General features: G+C 45.9%; 1 protein-coding gene across 1 annotated transcript in view; it reads right to left on the reverse strand.

The window, feature by feature from the left end:
- Nucleotides 1-671: 671 nt before the first annotated feature.
- LOC131898591 (polypeptide N-acetylgalactosaminyltransferase 17-like) overlaps nucleotides 672-19,991 on the reverse strand; it is a 77,865-nt gene continuing 58,545 nt past the window's right edge. The window contains exons 4-6 of the mRNA XM_059249779.1: nucleotides 9,477-9,651; nucleotides 2,614-2,811; nucleotides 672-705 (exon numbers count right to left, since the gene is read on the reverse strand). Coding sequence (XP_059105762.1) covers nucleotides 672-705; nucleotides 2,614-2,811; nucleotides 9,477-9,651 — 407 coding nt within the window. The remainder of the gene's footprint in view (nucleotides 706-2,613; nucleotides 2,812-9,476; nucleotides 9,652-19,991) is intronic.

Below are 19,991 nucleotides of genomic sequence, written 5' to 3' on the forward strand. Positions count from 1 at the left end.
CCAACCCCCCTTGTTGTCAACCTCATTCTTTCAGGCAAAGCTGGGGACCAGCCTCTCCCTGTGTCAGAAGGACACTAAGGGAGGGAGGATCATTTGACTAAAATATGAAATTTAATGTCTTTAAGTTCTGAAGGTCATTGGTTCTTTACACACTCACTATGAAAGTTGAAATATCTCTGTGGGTTATACCTTGGCTCTCAGGTAATGCCTCAGTGAAGAGTCCTACACTGTGACTTGCAGACAGCTGAGGAACCATTCTGGAACACTACAGGAACAGTTGAACAGGGCTACAACATCGTTCCCTTTGAGATGGCACTCAAAGTCCACGTCCCTTGGTTTTGGAATCTGCTTCTTGGTTGCTCCCTTCTCAGGCAACTTTTCAGCTTTTAGTTTGAGAAGGAAAGTCAGAAGCCTTCTCAAAACCTTTCTCCTGTATGATGGTGTTCCTGTTTTCTTTTTGTGGCTGTGATAAAATATTCTAATCAAAAGCAACGTAGGGAAGGAAAGGGTTTATTTGGCTTATACTTCCTGGTCACAGTCCATCACTGAGGGAAGTCAGGGCAGATACTCAACAAGGAACCTGGAAGCAGAAACCTTAGAGGATGCTGCTTACTGGCTTGCTCACTGGCCCATGCTTGGTGAGCTTACTTATGTAGTCCAGGACCACTTGCTCAGGGAATGGTGCCGCCCACAGTGGGCAGAGCCCTATGACACAAATTAACAATCAAGACAGTCTCCCACAGATATGTCCACAGGCCAATCTGATCTGGACTTTCTTTCAACTGAGACTTCTCAGATGACTCCAGGCTGTGTCAAGCTAACAGTTAAAGCTAACTAGAATGCATGGTTCATCTTGGTTGTCAACTTGATTGGATTGAGAGACACCTGGGAGATTATTAAAGCACATCTCTGGATGTGTCTGCAAAGGAATTCCAGAGAGAATTGATTGAGGGGGAGGAGCCATCCTGAATGTGAGCAGCACCCATTCCACAAATCTGGATACCTGGTTGGAATAAAAAGGGGGAAGGAGAAAAGGCACCTGGAATGGACATTCTCTCTTTCTGTTTCCTGGCTCTAGAATGTGAGCTGGTCTTTTCTACCATGCTGTTCCTGCCATGGTAGACTCACCTCTGAAGTGATGAGTTAAAATCAATCTTGTTTTCCAGCCAGGTGTGGTGGTGCACACCTTGGATCCCAGCATTTGGGCAGCAGAGGCAGAGGGATTTCTGTCAGCTCGAGGTCAGCCTGGTCTACATAGTGATTTCCACAACAACCAGATCTACATAGTGAGACCCTGTCTCAAAAAAAAAAAAAAAAGTACATCTTGTTTTCCTTAAGTTGCTTTTCTCAGATACTTGTCATAGGAATTTAAAAAACTAACATATTTTGGTGATCACAAATTTGTAAACAGATTTGTAAGACAGAACACACACACACCACATAGAAAGACCTTGCTCCTGTTCCTTACTTCCTTCTTGCTTTCCTGCTTGACATGGGGGAAAAAAAAAAACTTGCACTAAATCCAGGCTGAGATTCCCACCTCTAATGACTGAAGACGGAATGAATCCCATTTTAAGAGTTTGGGGACTGGGAAGATGGCTCAGTTGGTAAAGTCCTTGTCTCACCAAAGTGATGCTCCCAGTTTGATGCCAAGGGCCCTCACAAAAGCCAGGGACCATAGCATGTATTTGTAATCCCAGGAATGATGAGATGGGAGACACATACAGGTGCACTCCTGGAAGCTCACCGGCCAGCTAGCCTGGCATTCGTGACAAATATCCGTGCCAATGAGAGCCACTGTTTCAAATGAAGGTGCCCGAGGAATGATGCCCGACATCCTCTGGGGTGTGTGTGTGTGTGTGTGTGTGTGTGTGTGTGTGTGTGTGTCTGTGTCTGTGTGTGTGCACACACGCATGCGTGTTTCAGTTTCAGACTGACAAGATGGCTCAGCAAATAATGGTAAGCCTAACTGCCCAACTTGAATCCCAGAACCCACATAAAGGTGAAAGGAGAATACTGTCTCCACAAAGTTGTCCTCTGACCTCTACATGTGTGCCGCGGCACAAGCACACCTCCCCCAATGATAATAAATAAAAATTAAAACAAAACGTCAGTTTGGCACTAGGTAGAATGACGTTGCCCCCTCCCCCATGTCATACCCCAATCCCTAGAACCTATGAATGCGACATTACAGGGAAAGTCTTGGCCGATGTGATTAAATTACCGATGTCGAGCTGAGAGGTTGAGATAATTTAGTGTTTTCACACAGGTTAACCAAGGGTGGGTAAGATCATAGAATGTGAAGCTACGGAACACCCGAGGAAGAATGAACAACTGTATTATTGCCAATTTTAAACTTTCATTGCAGCCATATGAGAGAGGCGCCCAAGAACTATAGCTGCTGCTATAAAATACAATTGTCTCTCTCAGCAAGGAATTATGATCCTCAGGCACCACCATTCCTCAGGGAGCTGCTGGCACACCACTGCACCAGCCTTTGCCGCCAGTCTCTCCCAGCCCGTCTCCATGGTGTAAGCTGACCCTTGGGCCTGGGGCCTCACTGTGCAGCAGATTTTTTTTTATTAGCCCCGCCAGAGCTTACTTGTCACAGACCTGATGGGGAGAGAGGGGTCTCCGGCGTCCCACCAGTCCTTCGGGGGGCTGATGTACATGCACCACAGCTCCCAGCTGTACCCGTGGGCTGAGTTCTCATAGCGCTGCACCTCGAAGTTGTCCTGCTTGATGTTGTCGATGGAGGGGAGGATGACCCGCTTCCGGTTTTCCTGGATGCGGGACAGAACCGGCTCGGCCCTGCAAAGCAGAGAAGTCACAATCAAATCTCTCTCCTGGGGCATGCATCAGCCAACCGGCTTCTAAAACTGCCCAAAATGAAGAAGATTCAAAGGCCGGAACTCAGAAGGAAACTGAGGTACTCAAAGGCACATGACCTACCCAAGTCGGAGCATGCAACCGCCGTGTCGTTTTCTATGGTTTTGTTCCCATTTTGTTTTGAGACAGGCTTTCACGTATCCCAGTCTGGTCTCAAAGACTGCATAGAAGAGGCAAAGCCTGAATTCCTGATTCTCCTGTCTCCGCTGGTGCTGGGATGATAAGCATGACTACCACACCACACCCAGTTTATGTGAGCCTGGAGATCTAACCTAGGGCCTCCTGCGTGTTAGGCAAGCACTCTACCAATCAAACTACATCCCTATCCTGATTGTGTTTTAAATTTAAGACTGTTCTGTTAAGTTGCCCAGGCTGGCCCTGAACTCCCATGTAGCCCAGGCTGTCCTAGAACTTCCAATCTTCCTGCCTTTGCCTACTAAGTGCTGGACTTAGAAGCATGTATCAGCCTCTAATGTAAATGCTTGGTTTATATGGTGCCAGGGATGGAATCTAGGATTTTGTATGTGTAAGGAAAGCACTCTACCAATGGATCTGCATCCATGGACACTCTGTATGTGTTTTCACGTGTGCAGTATGCCTCTCATGCTTTCACTCATAACAAAATCATGATAACAATGCCTGTGTAGACAGGAGAAGCCCAGCAAGAGAATTAATGTGGAGTCTTATCCTCAGAAAGTGCCAAATCTTCGAGTCCCTTCCCCACCTCTCTCTCTCTTTGAGAATTTATTTTTATTTATGTATGTGTCTGTGTAGATATGTGCATGTGAGTGCAGTGCCATTGGAGGGCAGAAGAGGGCGCCAAATCCCCCAGAGCTGGAGCTCCTGGTGGTTATCTTTTTTTCTTTTTCTTTTTCTTTTCTTTTCGTTTTTTTTTTTTTTTTTGGTTTTTTGAGACAGGGTTTCCCTGTGTAGCTTTGCGCCTTTCTTGGATCTTGTTCTGTAGCCCAGGCTGGCCTCAAACTCACAAAGATCCGCCTGCCTCCTGGTGGTTTTAAGTCGCCTGGTGTGGATCCTGGGAACCAAACTCAGGTCTTCTGTAAGAGTAGTATGTGTTATGCCATCTCTCCAGCCCCAAGCCCTTTTATCCCAAACAACTGTCCCCATCTCTGTACGATTGGCAGTTCTATATGGTTTCCCCTCACAGCACTATCTGCCACCTCTTGTTGCTGATGGTTTTGTTTTTTTCTTTTTCTGCTGGAACTAAATTTCCTATCCTCAAATAGGTCATTTCTGTGCTGGATTTAATAAGCAGTTTCATTAGTTTCTTTGTGTGAGTTCGACTATTTTTGTTGTTTTAATTGATTATCTAATTGATTGCTTAAAAAGATCTGATTGGTCTGCAGGCGGAAGCCTTGGAACTAATTAAGCCCAAAGTCAGGCAAATCTTGACGCCCAGCTGTGCCTCCTCCCTGAAGGCCGCAGCCGGCATGAACTGGCTCCGGTTTCAAGGTGTTAGCTGGCTGGCTTAGTTCAGAGCAGATGGTCAAGCCGACCATGTGTCTGCGAGGCCCATCACAGGAAGGAATCACTTTCCACGTTCTAGAAGCTAAAGATGGCTCATGGAAGCCGAGACATTAATCTTGCAGCTTGGACCAGAGCGTAGACTTTGGAAAAGAGTCAAGTGGAAAAATCCCATTTCTTTGTGCTCTTTGGAAGAATAATGAGAACTTACAGCCTGCAACAATCTCTTTTCATTTGCAGCTATTGAATTACCTGTTGGCTCAGCTCATCTTTCTATTTAAAATGAGTAATAAAATATACCCTGGGCCGTTGACTGCCTTCGATACGTTTTACACACATGGTGGAGGTGGAAGCCAGAGGGGAATTATTCTCCTCAGCATCTGCAGCTTTCTCCCTCACATCTTCACAGGAGAGATTCTCTTTAGGGGCCGTGGGGTTGGGCTGGGGGAATGCCCTTGGCAGCCAGCAGAAAGCAGAGCCACTAAGGCGCTTAGCTCTGATGTCACCTGTCCAGAGAAGCCATGCCTACTTTTTCCCAGTAAGGAGGTTCACTTTTTCTGCTCCTTTAAAATACGTATTTTACTTTTTAATTAAAAAAAAATTTGGTATTGTGCATGTGCAGTGATTTTTGTGTGTGCATATTCGTGTGTGTGAGGGTATATGTGTACGAGTGCATATGTGTATGAGTGCACATGGGTGTGCTCACATATGCAGAAGCCAGAGGTCACTGGCAGGTGCCATCCTTGATGTCTATCCACCTTTTTATTATTTTTTTCTAAGATTTATTTTTGTTTATGTATGTGTGTGTATGTCTGTGTGTGGGATTGTGTTTCCCTGGCGCTGGTCTTATAGGAAGTTGGTTGTGACCCGCCTGATGTTTGTGCTGGAAGCTGAACTCAGGTCCTCTGGAAGAGCAGCAAGCACTCTTAACCATCAAACCATCTCCTGGCCCTCCATCTTTTTCTTTTCTTTCGAGGCAGGATTTCTCACTCAACTCAGAGCTCATGAATTCCACTAGACTGGATAGCCAGTGAGCCGCAAAGATCCTTCTGTCTCTACCTTCCAGTGTTGGGGTTACAGGTGTTCACCACGGTACTCAACATGATGTTATGTGGGTGCTGGGGATCAGACCTCAGATTCTCATGCTTGCATCACAAGAACCCAACTGACCAAACATTCCCCGAGTCCCTCTTTTGCTCTTTTAACTGAAAAACAAAATTAATATTTTAAGTCAGTCTTCAAAGGAATGGGTTTCATCATGGTATTTCCATATGTGCACAGCGTTACACTTTCTTCTTTCTCCGTGTGTGTGTGGTGTATGTACACATGTGTTTGCAGATGTGCCTACCTGTGCACAAGAGTAGAGACTAGGGGAGGATGTCGGGTGTCCTGCTCTATAATTTTCCACCTTATTAACTCAAGACAGGGTCTCCAGTGAACCTGGAGCTAGGCTGGTAGCCAATGAGCCTCAGCTAGCCTCCTATCTCCACCTGTGACAGCACTGGACTTCCAGGCACACACAGGGCTATCCGTGGCTTTTTTTTTCCTTATAACATCAATGCTGGGGATCTGGACACACATCCTCATGCTTACACAGCAAGCACTTTCTATCAACTGAACCATCACCTTCGAGAATGTTTCCACAGTGCAGAAAAGCTTGGTCTCCCTCCCCATGACCTTTTCTCACATCCTGTTCCCCGCCCCCTATTCCACCCTGGGGTGTCCTGTGGTCATGGGACCTACTGTGTTTCCTCTACTCACCTGACAAATCTGGAGCCCCCTCATGGTGGGGCTTCCACATGTGAATTGCTTTACCAAAGGGATGTGGATGTAAGTAACAGTGTCACAGTTGGGAAGCAACTTGGATAGCCATCTCAAGTGTGGACTGAAGTTCTCACCTGTGTCAGAGATGCTGTAAGTCTGATTTCTGATTGGTTGTTTAGAACTTCCATGATTAAGCTGGGGGTGTGGCACCTGCCACTGGGCCTCACTACCTGAGTTCAATCTCTGGGACCCAGATGATGGGAGGAGAGAACTACTTCCTGCAAGGTGCCCTCTGATCTCCGCACATGCTCCATGACACGTGATTGTGGAGACTTGAAATGTTGAAGGTCCAGAGCCAAATTATCTTGCTCTATCTGCTTACTGGCTTGCTTACCCTGGCTTGCTTAGCTACCTTTCTTATACTGCCTACTCTCATCTGCCCAGGGATGGCCCCACAGACATACCCAGAGGCCAGTCTGATGGAGGCAACTCTAATTTGTGTCAAATTGATAAAAACTAATTGGCACAGTATGCATATGCATGTGCACACACATGTAAATGTTCATGGGTATCAGTTAACAGCCTCAACAGTCATTCTTTCATCCCCATCCCTATTGTTATTGAAGCAGGGTCTCTCCTTGGACTAGATCTCATCAACAAGGCTAGGCTAGCTGGCCAGTGAACCCCAGGGAGCCTCTTTTCTCTGCTCCCCACCCCCAGCCTGCACCACCAGCCTGGCTTTTTCACCTGGGTTCTGAGGATCTAACTCAGCTGCTCACACACATTACTGACAGATCTCTTTCTCCAGACCCAGGCCAAAATTCTCCCTGGATCCCAGGACACAGAAGACATTCACGCTGAGCCACAAAAATACCCAGTTCAAATGCCATAGGGAGAATAGAGGCATCCTTAGAGTACTGGTGTTATAGAATATTATTTTAAGGGGTGTTACTTTTGTTTATGTTGCATTTGTTTAACTCCGTGAAGCTGTGTTCCTGTGCCTGTCTAAAACACCTGATGGTCTAATAAAAAACTGACTGGCCAATAGCAAGGCAGGAAGGAGAAAGGATAGGTGGGGCTGGCAGGCAGAGAGAATATATAGAAGGAGAATTCTGGGAAGGAAGGAGATCTAGGAGCGAGAGAAGGAGGAGGACATCAGGGGCCAGCCACCCAGCTACACAACCAGCAACGGAGTAAGAAAGAAAGGTATACAGACATAGAGAAAGGTAAAAGCCCAGAGGCAAAAGACAGATGGGCTAATTTAAAGATAAGAAAAGCTGGCAAGAGACAAGCCAAGCTAAGGCCGGGCATTCATAATTAAGGATAAGCCTCCATGTGTGATTTATTTGGGAGCTGGGTGCCAGGCCCCCCAAAAAGCAGAAAAAAAAAAAACCAACATACTGGGCCACTGTGGAGATTTTTACCCAGTAAATGGTGAGACATGCTTTCTCCCTGTAATGAAGAAACACACAAGGGCTTTAATTCAGAAAGAGGCATAGGATATTTTGGCTGAAGTATAGAAAATAAGTCTGTATAGCTAAGGCTGACATCACAGAGCCTAGTTAGAACTAGACCATAGAGTAATTAGGCTCTATTGGCTATTATATTATATATATATATAATATATATTAGATGATACCTTTCAGGGAAGATGCCAAATATTGGCAATTTGGAATGCTCATTGTGTTGACTGATGGGACAGTTTCAGAGTGACAGTGGAAAATTCTGAGGGGGGACCCATCTGAACCAGGCACATCCCCAGCCTAGACCATTGTCATAGATACAGCAAGTGGCTGGGTATGGTGGTACACATCTGTAATCCCCACTTTCAGGAGAAGGAGGCAGAAGGTAAAGGCCACTTTAAATTTAAAGCTAGCCTGGGCTACATATTGAATTCTAGGCCAGCTAGAACTACACAGGAATTACATAGCCAAACACACCAAAGAATGCATTCAGAGAGCCATTGCATTCCTGAGGGTGAGTGAGAAAGCACCAAGGTGGAGAGAGGGCAGTCTCAGCAGAGTAGGTGTGAGGTGGGAGAAGTGGTTAGGAGGGAAACTGATGGAGATGAGGTGACTGAATGGTAGGCAGGAGGTCAAGGCCAGAATCTAGTGGATAGAAGGGTTGGGGAGATAGATGATTTGATGAAGTACTTGATATGCAAGCATGAGAACCCAAGTTCAATCCTTGGAACACATGTTAAAAAAAACCCAGACACAGTGGCACCCACTTGTAATCCCAGCACAGGGAAGGCAGAGATAGGAAGATCCCTGAGACCCTGGTCAGCCAGTTAGCCGACTTGGTGAGTTCTATGTCAGTGGGAGACCCTGTTTCAAAGAAAAGGGTAGATGTCACCTGAAGAATGACACTTGAAGTTGCCTTCTGGCCTCAACAAGCATGTGCATGCTGGCACACGCGCATACACACACACACACACACACACACACACACACACACACACACCCTTGCACATACTCAAATGCGCACACACACACACACACACACACACACACACCTATACACACTTACACAGCTCCCCTACCTCATATGTACCCATACATAGTTGGGTCCTCTGCAAGAGAAGTTAGTACTCTTAACCACCAAGCCATTTCTCCCATCCCTATCTGTTGCTACTGTTTTAGAGAAACAACTTATTTTGGAGACAAGGACTTATGTGTCCCAGGCTGGCTTTGAATTTACTGACCACCACAATGATTGTGATGGTTCATTGTGACTGTCACCTTGACAGGACCTAGAATCAAAATAGATGTCTGTGAGGGCATGCCTGTGAAGTAGCTTCTAACATGGGCTAATTGAAGTGGGGAGACCCACTCTGAATATAGGTGGCACAATGCTGTGAGCTGGGGTCCTGGATTGAAGGAAAAGGAGCTCAGCACCAGCATCCATCTCTCTCTGCTTCCTGACTGCGGATACAATGCAACCAAATGCCTCTCGTTTCTGGATACAATGTAACCAACTACCTATCGTTTCTAGATACAATGTAACCAATTGCCTCACTTTTCTTCCGTGACTCCCTACCAAGATGAACCATATCTTCAAACCGTGAGTTAAAGTTGGTTTCTTTCTGTTTTAAGTTGCTTTTTGCCAGGTACTTTAGGTCACAGCAATGAGAAAAGTGACTCATAGATTGATGATAACAATAACAGTGTCTAGAAAGCCAGCCGGTGATTTACTTTTCTTGCTTTCCAACTTTATCCCAATGGCCTTCCCACCAAGCATCCCTTCTCCATTCTTCCAGGGGCTCCAATAGAAACAGGCAAAAGGTCCCAACTCCCAGATTCAGCCCTTTACTAAGTGATAAGTTTTGGCTCATGACCTACCAGCCAGCAGTGAATTCCACATGGGCATCGAAAAAGCCAGTGACCTGGCCAGTGGCCACCTTCCAGCCCTCGATGCGTGCTCGGATCAGGCCTTCTCTCTTTTGATTGCGTACCACCTTCACCAGCCCAGGGTAGCGTTTGTGGACATACTCTTCCAAGGGAGCCTTCAGCTCCTCTAGAAATGACAAAATGCAAGACATGAATCACCTTAGATCTGCATCCCGAACACTGTGATGGGGCTGGGTAGATGTTCGATAGCTAAGAGTACTTACACCTAAGAATACTAACACCTCATAGAGAGCATCAGAGTTCAGTTCTTAGCACCCGTACTGGCTGCTCAAAAACACCTGTAACTCCAGCTCTAGGGGACCTGACTCGCTCTTTTGGCCTCTGTGGACATCTGCATACATGCGCACATATTCACATGCAAAGATACAAATATGCACAGCTTAAAAGTATTAAAAATAAACATCATAAAACTTCAGGATACCTATACGTCTTTACAAAGTCCCTTGATTGCAAAATAGTAAGCATGTGAGAAATTTTAACTCCCTGGCATTTAGGAAGTTGGGATATATCTCCACACTCTCATCTAAGACAGTTGTGCTGTGACACATGTGAATAGTTAACATTGACTGTCAATTTGGCAGAATCTAGACTCATCTGGGAAGACACACATCTGGGTAAATCTGTGAGACAGTCTCTGGATTAGGGTGAATGAGGTGGGAAGACCCATACTGAATGTGGATGGCACCACATATGGCCTGGAGTCTTGGACTGAATTAAAACGAGAAGGTGAACTGAATAACAGCATTCATCTCTCTCTTGACTTCCTGACTGCACGAGCAATGGGACCAGATGTCTCACTCTCTCGCCCCACCATGCCTTCCTCACAAAGATGGACTGTGCACACAAACTGTGAGCTACAACAAACACTTTCTTCCATAAGTGTTTGTTTGTTTTTTGTTTGTTTGTTTTGTTTGTTTTTCAAGACAGGATTTCTCTGCGTAGTTTTGGTGTCTGTCCTGGAGCTCGCTCTGTAGACCAGGCTGGCCTCGAACTCGAACTCACAGAGATCAACCTGGCTCTGCCGCCCAAGTCCTGGGATTAAATGCATGCACCACCGCCACCTGGCCCCATAAGTTGTTTTTGCCAGGTATTTCTGCCATAGCCACGAGGAAAGTAACTAAAATAGTGTGGAAAGGAAGGGGAAGAAAAGCTATTCCATGGAGAACTCAACGCCATCGTTGGCAAGAAGCCAGCCTCTGCCTCCTTAGTGCTGAGATTAAAGATGTGCACTACCACCCCTGTTTTTTGTTTGTTTTGTTTTTGTTTGTTTGTTTTTGAGACAGAATTTCTCACTGAACCTGGATCTTGCTGATTCATCTAGATAAGCTGGCCAAGGAGCCCCAGTGATCCTCCTGCCTCCACCCTTCAGTGCTGGGGCTAGAGACACCCACCACTGTATGAAGCTCTTTTATATGGCTTTGCTGTAGAGACCTCCAAATGTTCCTTTAACAGAAACAGTGCAGACCCTTCACACCTTAAGGATGCCCAGCAGCTTTTGCAAATTGAAGGGCCTGTGCCTTCAGCAGATGTAGGGACTGGCCTCTCTGTGTCATGGGTTTTGTTCTTTAAAGACACAGCCATGTGGCGCCAGGAAGAAGAGAGGATGGGGTGTTCTGACAAATAGGGAGGAGTAAGGAAAGGTAAAGGGTCATGGAAATTCATGTCAGTCAAGGGCTGGGATGCTGGGCAGAGAGGAAGGTCTGTGCATGGTCCCGCCACCCCAACACCAAACTCACCTGCTCAAATACTAACCCTTCCCCACCCCAGTACCGGCCATGGTGTGTATGTAGAAGTCAGAGGGCAAGTTGCAGGAGAGACTTCTTGCTTCCCAGTGTTTGGGTCCGAGGAGGAACCTCAAGTTGTCACACTTGCTGGCAAGCTCCTTTACCTGTGAGCCATCTCTCCGCCTCCCACAATGATTCTTATTTCTCTTCTTTTCCTCCACACAGCTTTAAGCAATCTGAATGGGGATTTCAGAACTGTGCAGATAGCTCGAGGAAGCCATGTCAGAGGTGACAGAAAAAGGCCACAGATGAAAGTGCTTCAGCTAGCCACAGAAAGAAACTATTTGGAGCCGGAGAATTAAGGGAGATAGTGCAAAGTTAGGCAGGGGGAGAGGAGATGTGGACTCACTATTCCACCACACATTTACACAAAAAACCGTATCACCACAGGGCTGGTGAACTCTTGCACCTGAGCAAAGAATGATAAGCCGACTAGAAAACAGCTAATAAGGTGGCCAACAGGAAATGCTGCCAGTGGCAATGGATTAAATACTATTCATTTGAAAATAGCTTCTGAGAAAGAAATGGTCCTGGGGAGATGACTCGGGGAAAATCACTCACTGTACAAGCACAAAGACTCGAGATTGGCTCTCCAGCACCTCTTACAAAGCCAGGCATGGTGGCATGAGCCTGTAATCCCAAAACCAGGTGGGGAGGGCAGAGACTGGAAGATTCTTTGACTGCCAGCCTAGCTCCAAGTTTAGTGAGAGAACTGTTTTCAAGGGGTTAAGGTGGAGAGAGATTAAGGAAGAAGATACCCAACATTAACCCCTGGCCTCCACGCATGCCTCCACAGGAACACATGTGTGCATATGCATGCATAACACACACACACACACACACACACACACACACACATACACACACACACACACAAATAAAAAGGACTGGGGACGGGTGTTGCTCAGTGGTAGAGCATATCTAGGTTCAATCTCCAACACTGGGAAAAAAAATAAAGTCAGTAAGAATAACACTTTGTGTAAGCTTCTTTTCTCCTCAAGACAAACTCAAATAAGAAAACAAAAACCTATTTCTGCGGAGATAAATGTTTACCTTCCAGGACTAGAGGAAATCCAATACTAAATTGGCCAGGTGCCATTTGGGAATCCTTGTGTGGCTGCGGGTTTTGATAAACAGTATTTGGGGGAGTTGGGGAGGGCAAGGGGGGAAGCAAATGCCGCCCCAGATCAGAAGGGACTAGCAAGGGAGGCACGTCTGCTCCTTAGCAATAAAAGCAACAACTGTCAGCCAGGCTTAGAGCGTGTAAACTGGAAGTGAGAAGGGGTCAAACAGTACAAACTAACGGAGGAAGTTGTTATTACAGAATTCTATCCGGACTCTTCACACTCGTCAGTGTTACCAAATACTCCCTTAGTATTCCCTTGTCTCAAAGGGCTAACCCAGGAGAGTCTCTCCACCTACTTCCAAAATCAATATGAGAAGCCCTGGGCCACATGGAGATGGGCTTGGAAGGTGACCATTCAGCCAGGGACTGGGTGGAGTTCTTGGATCCCCCCACAGTGAATAACCTCACCCTCCAGCCTCACAGTCATTAGGACTGCGGGCTGAGAAAAATCAAAGACTGGTGGATGCATGAAGAATTGGTCTGTGCTTGAGAGGGTTCTAGAATGTTAATTTGCATTGCAGTCACTGGTAGGTCTGAGTTATAGCCTAAGAAGTTTGTGTGTGTGTGTGTGTGTGTGTGTGTGTGTGTGTGTGTGTGCTTGCCTGTGTCTATGTGAGTGTATGGGCACATAATAATAAAACACATCTTTAAAACCTACAAACTATTTGTTTCTGGAACTTTCCATTTAATTTTTAAATGAGTTGCACTGTAAATGACTGAAGGTAATCAAAACTATAGAATGCAAAAATTCAGGTAAAGTGGTGGGTGATGGCCGTACTGCCCAAACCAGGATTTTGTTATTGTTACTATCCTCAGCCGCCCACCCCCAACCCCCACTGCCACTCTGATTACTGACACCACTCCCCGCCCGCAGCTGCTGAGATAAGGGACCTGCTGCTCCCTGGGAACGTGTGGGTTGTGGCAGCTGGGGATGAGTGAAGAGCACATATGGCGTGTTCCAATTAGAAAACAGAACAACAGGGCCTGCCTCCAAGCCAGGCAGTCTCAGAGTCCGAGTCACTCGGGAGCCCGTGAAAATGCAAGTTCCTGGCTTTTGTCTCGAAGCTGGCCTGCTACAGCCAGCCTCATGGGGGTTGGCCAGCAGCCAGGAGGAGTCTTATGCCAACACAGGAAGTCTCAGAAAGCACACATAACAAAAAGGTACCACTTGAAACATCTGGAAAAAAATATTCAGGTCTGTAGTATAAAGTACATCTGAAGTGTCCTAGGAATGTTCTATCATGTTAATCACAAACCCTGAGCCTGCTAAAGCATTGGTTCTCAACCTGTGGGTCACGACCCTTCTGGAGGCCGTTGAATGACCTTTTCACAGGGGTTGCCTCAGACCACTGGAAATATCAGATATTTACATTTGATTTTTAACACTAGCAAATTACAGTTATGAAGTAGCAATGAAGGTAACTATGGCTGGGGGCGAGGGGTCACCACAACGTGAGGAACTGTATTAAAAGGTTGCAGTATTAGGAAGGTCGAGAACCGCTGCTCTGAAGACTTACCCCAGGCCCTGGTGACCAGTGACAACATTTCCTGTGTCTATGAGTTTGCCTAGTCTCGATAGTTCATAAAATTAGAATCCCTTGTGTCTGCTAGTCTTGTTCACAAACTATTTTCAAAACATTGTATCTACCCTTGCTGTGGAAGGAGGAAGGTGGTACATGTGTGCCATGGCACGTGTGTGGGGAGGTCAGAGGGCAACTGTGTGGAGGTGGTCTGTTCTTCTACCTTTATATGAGTTCCAGGATTGAACTCGGGTCGTTGGGCTCATGTAACCAGTGACTTTACTTGCTTAGCTGTCTTGCCATCTTAGTCACTTTTAAAAAGGTATTTATTATCTTAAAGGGGTGTGTGTGTGTGTGTGTGTGTGTGTGTGTGTGTGTGTGTGTGTTCCAATTTGTGCCAGTTTCATTCTGCTGCAGTAGTAAACCACTCTGACCAAAAGCAACGTAGGAGAGAACAGAGTGCATTTGACTGACACTTCCAGTTCATAGACTATCACTGAGGCAAGTCAGGGCAGGAACTTCAGCAGAAACCTGAAAGCAGAACTGCTTGCAGCATCACCTCTAACCAGAGAACTCATTCATAGCCCAGGAAGTGCAATAGGAATCACCAGGAATGCTCCTTGTTGGACCTCTGATAGGCTCATGCTCATCTAGCTTTATTATAAATCACAGGACCACCTACCCAGGGAATGGTGCTGCCCACAGTGGGCTGGGCTCTCCTTTATCAATAAAAACCAAGAACGTGTTCCTCCCCGCAACTGCCATTCTGACCTGGACAATCCCTTAATTAAGGTGACTCTAGGCAATGTCAAGTTGACAGTTACAGCTGAGTAGGGCACCACCAATCAATTTCTCCATGGTTGGTCCTTGCTCCTGGCCAGTTCTCTGTACTCTCCTGGGTCACCAAAGACCACCGCCTATCTGGAAGGATCTAACATGACACGTAGATTAGGACCTTCCCATGGAAACTGTTCATTATGGTCCATACCTGTAATCTCAGTGCTCCTGGTGGTAGAGGCAGAAAAACTGGGAGTTTGGGGACATCCTCAGCTATGTGAGACTTGGCCTCAAGACAAAATTTCTTCAGGATGGATGAGTGGATTGCAGTACCCCCAGGGGGTGGGGTGGGGGTCCTGAGTCCTTGCATTGAGTTAGCATCCCATAATTTCCCCAGTACCAGCCTTTGGTTGTACCCATAATGAGGGCTCCCAGTTCAGAGACTGGGGTTCAATGACATTCAGCTCAGAAGACAGGGTTTTTATCACATTCATTGAGACACTTCACATTTCCCAAGCGTAATTTTTTCCCCGAGATATTTTCATATTTTATGTATGTGCAAATCAGCTACGAAAAAAATAGACTTAAAATTCCTAGATTCCCAGGTGTGCATGAAAAGACCTTTATGCCTAAAATAACCAGCCCACTAACTATATAAAATGCAGCCGAACCAAGACCAATGCCAAGCTAATCTTCACAGTCGCCTTGATTGGATTAAGAATTACTGAGGCACATCTTTGGGTTATGTTTGTAGAAATGTTTCCAGAGGCGATGAACAGATGGGGTGGGGTGGGGTGGGGAGCCCGTCTTAATGACAATGGCCCCCTACCCTGGTTGTGCAGCCATTTCCTCCAGGAAGGAGGTGGGGGGGGGGCATGAGACTCAGGAAGTAAAGAAACTTCACCTTGTCTGGGAAAGTTGGAAATTACAAGATACACCAGACTCTTTCCGCTCAATGTTGTAGAAGCAATAAAAACGCACTGAGAGAGGAAACTGGCTAGCTGAGCTGCTGGATAGAGCTTTCCAGACCCATGGAGCTGCCAACAGGTCATGCAGGAGAACTCTGAGGCTTTGGCTTTCAGGAGTCTTCATCCCTGTTGGGACGGCTTGTTAGTGACGCAGCTACATTAACCCGTCGCCCAGACTCCTGTTAATAACATCAAGAAAACTCACCAGTCGGACTTTGGTAGAATCATTATTTGGGTCTGCCATGTATTCTCATTCTGGAATGAACAGACACATGTGTTGTGTCTATCTAGAAAAAGCCACACACCATGAATGGACTGCTTAAAATGGAAGGAGGAAAAAAAAAAAAAAGAGCCAGCCAGCTGAGGGCTGGTGTTCTGTTTTCGCAGCTTCCTGCTCCACCTGGATCGGAGTGAAACATCTCGTGTTTTCTCTCACTTGACACCTTCCCTGCAGCCACTGTGTGCATCACCTCAGCTGAAAGCCCCTTCAGCCACCCTGTTTTCCCCACCATGATAAACCAGTAACAAAAATTCTAACTATTAATCTTCAAACTTAGGGTTTGGGAGTGATGGATGGCTTAGTGGGAAAAGTGCTTCCTGTGAAAGCAGGAAGAACCGACTTTGACTCCCAGAATTCATATTAAAAGTCAGGCATGAGGCTGGAGAGAGGGCTCAGTGGTTAAGAGCATGCACTGTTCTCACAGAGGACCCAGGGATGGTTCCCAGAATCTACATGAGGCAGTTCACAGCTGGACTTCATGAGCACTCACATTCTCATGTGCACACACACACACACACACACACACACACACACACATTCGAGTGCATGCATACACATATACACACATATTTAATTAAAAATAATAGATTTCGGTATTTTTTTTTAAAGCCAGGTGTGCCTAGTATCATGGCTTATAATTCTAGTTTAAGGGACGCAGAATCTGGTGGATTCCTGGGGCTTGCTTGTGTGTTCTAGGCCAGTGAGAGATACTGTCTCTGTGAGGGAGCCCAAAACAGCTTGACCACACAGCTGCCATGACAGGCTTATAAGCCCAGACACAGTTTCTGGCAGGCAACACCTGGACCCAGGAAAAGCCATAAGCTGACCCCACCCAGAGAGGGCTTGCATCTAAGAGGAAATACCTGACATTCCAAACATTCCCTATACTCCTAGACAAATGTCAGCCAATCAGGGTCCTGAACCCTGGAAATCCCCTCACCCCAACCTCTGCTATGATAAAAACCCCACCCTGACTGGGCTTTGGGCTCTCTGCTCTTACAGCTGCATTGGACAGAGAGTCCAAGCTCCAAGCTTTTTGCTTTTACGTATGGGGTTTGGTCTCTGTGGTGGTCTTTTGGGAGTCCCTGAGATCTGGGCATAACATCTCAAAAACAAACAAACAAAAAATCAAGGTGAACAATGCCTGAAAAACAGTTAAGGTTGTCCTTGATCCTCCCTATGCATGCTTACACAAGTGTATATACTTACACAGAAGTGCACCTCCACATGCACACACAAATAAATGAATGAATATTTAAGAATTGGAATTTGGTTTTTTTTTTTTTCAAAATGAATGAATCCAGCTTTGTGGTACTTGAAATTTATATACTTTGGGAAATTCCTCTTTATGCAAGAAATAAAAGCTCTTATTTTTATACTTTTACAAAAATATGCGCTGGAGAGATGGCTCAGTGGTTAAAAGTGAACACTGCTCTTCCCGAGAACCCAAGTTTAGGTCCACTTTCAACCACCTGTAACTTCGGCTCCAGGGGATCTGGCGCCCCCTTCTGGCCTCCACAGGCACCTGCATTCACACATGCACATGCCCTGAAAAGACATACACATAATTTAAAAATAAAATAAGAAAATTTCTTTATAAAATATATAAATATACAGGTAGGTCCCCTTGGGTGGCTGTGAAGGGTATCCCAAACAAGAATATAAAACTGTGAGCCTGGCGAGATGAGCTTCAGCAAGACAGAGCTCCTACCCTGACAACCACTGTTCTTTTTTAAACATCCCAAGTACTCGGCTTGGATGTATCACTAATGAAATATTTATATCCCCAAATTGCTAATGAAGCTGAGTAAAAATGTCAGCTAATCAGGAAAAGCTCCAGAATATACCATTCATGGAGATTAGACCCCCTTTCATAATCTAATGAGGATGTCTCACAGGTTTTAACAAGCCATGATTCTTTCTTTAATGTGTATTGAGTCTTTATTAACGGCCACGGTGACTTTACCTATTCCAACTCTCCCTGCCTTCTTCGCAACCCTTTTTAAGTAAAAGGGTGCTATGATCGTCAGTTTGTAGATAAGAATATGGAGGTACGGAGAGGGTTTGTGTCACCCCAGGATTCATAAGATGGAAACTAAACCCCTGTCCATGCATGGTGGGATGTACCTGTAACATCAGCACATAGGAGGCTTGAGACAGGAGGATTATGAGTTCAAGGCCAGACTAGGCTACATAATGAAACAACATCCCAAAATAAAATTTGAAAAAGGACTAAGGGTATATATAGTTCAGAAGTAGAATGATTGCCTAGAATCTCCCAGTGAGGGGCTGGGAGTGTGGCTCAGCAGTAGAACACCTGTCAAGAACCCCACAGTGAAGGGCTAGGGCCATGGCTCAGCAGTGGAGCTCTTGACTGGAATCTCCAGTGAGGGGTTGAGCTTGTGGCTCAGTGGTTGATCATCTGCCTCGCTGCCCCGGAGACAGCCTGAGATTGTGACTCAGGGGTAGCGCTCTTGCCAATCATGAACAAGGCTCTGTTTCAAGGTCCAGTGCCGTAACACTAGCAACCACAGCTATCCTCCTTGATGAGAGATGAAGGAATATCAGGGAGGCTCATGAATGGGATCAGTGCCCTCATAAAAGACCCAAGGAAGCTAGCTGGTCCCTTTAACTGTGTAAAGACATAAATACAGACCAGGCCTTCACTAGACACCCAGTCTGCTGGTGCCTTGACCTGGGACTTCCTAGGTCTCAGAACCATAAGCATTAAATTCTACATCACCATTACTCATCCAGTCTCAGGCATTTTGTCATAGGAGTGAAAGGGGGCTAAGAAAGAGCCAGTCACCTTTCCAGGCTTATGACATTTGCAAGTGATGTGTTTGCCCACATCTTACTCCTGTGAAATTATGAGAGCTGACATCTGTCTGTTCATGGGAACCTTCCGACACCTGCCATGGACTTGTCTTGAGGATCCACTCCTTCCAGAGGCTCTACAGCACATTTGCTTGCAGAAAAATTACCAATGTGTCCCATCTTGCTACCTACCTAGGGATATATGAAGAGCAAATGTGACTGAGTGTAAAGGACCCAGAAAAATACATGCCCTTTGTCCTAGTTATATTTCTGTTACTGATTAAAACACCTGGAGGCAAGAAGCTCAGGGGAAGGAAGATTCATTTCAACTCACAATCCGGGTTACAGTCTATCACTGTGGAGAAGCCAGGGCAGGAGCCTCGAACAGCTAATCACATCATATCCACAGTCAAGAGCAGAGAGAAAGGCACACATGCATGCTTGCTTGCTCACTTGTCTGCCTGCCTATGCTAAGCTTTATTTCTCTACTTTTATGCAGTTCAAAAGCCCCTGCCTAAAGAATGGTGCCACCCACAGTGAGCTGGGTCTTCCCAAATCAATTAACAACCAAGACAATCCCCCACATGTACAATATAACATGTCTAAAAGGAAATAAGAACAGGTAAATATTGGGTGAGAAGGAAGGGCTGAACACATGTGGTGGACACATGTATTGAATCATGAAAGAAGATATAAAACTATTTGTTTTTATAGTTTTAACTCTGTCATGGATTTTTCATTTTTCGTTTGTTTGTTTTTCCTTGGTGGATAAGTCCATAAAAATACATTCATGCCAGGTGGTGGCGCATGCCTTTAATCCCAGCACTCAGGAGGCATCTCTGTGAGTTTGAGGCCAGCCTGGGCTACCAAGTGAGATCCAGGACAGGTACCAAAACTACACGGAGAAACCTTGTCTTGAAAAACCAAAAAAAGAAGAAAAAGAAAAGAAAATGAACCACCGCAACCCCAAGCTGGATGAGTCATGATGTTACAATTGTGATAGTCCCGTTGCCGAGACATGGACATGTCCATCTCTGAGATCCTAAGATCAAAGTAGAGCTAGGGTGAGGACACATGCAGGAAGGACTCCTTGAGAGTGGGCTGTGGGGATGGCTGAGTAGACAAAGTGCTTGCTGTGTGCACACTGGAGGGCTGGAGTCCAGATTCTCAGAAC

The sequence above is a fragment of the Peromyscus eremicus genome, chromosome 23 (assembly GCF_949786415.1).
Source record: "Peromyscus eremicus chromosome 23, PerEre_H2_v1, whole genome shotgun sequence".
NCBI classification, from domain to species: Eukaryota; Metazoa; Chordata; class Mammalia; order Rodentia; family Cricetidae; genus Peromyscus; species Peromyscus eremicus.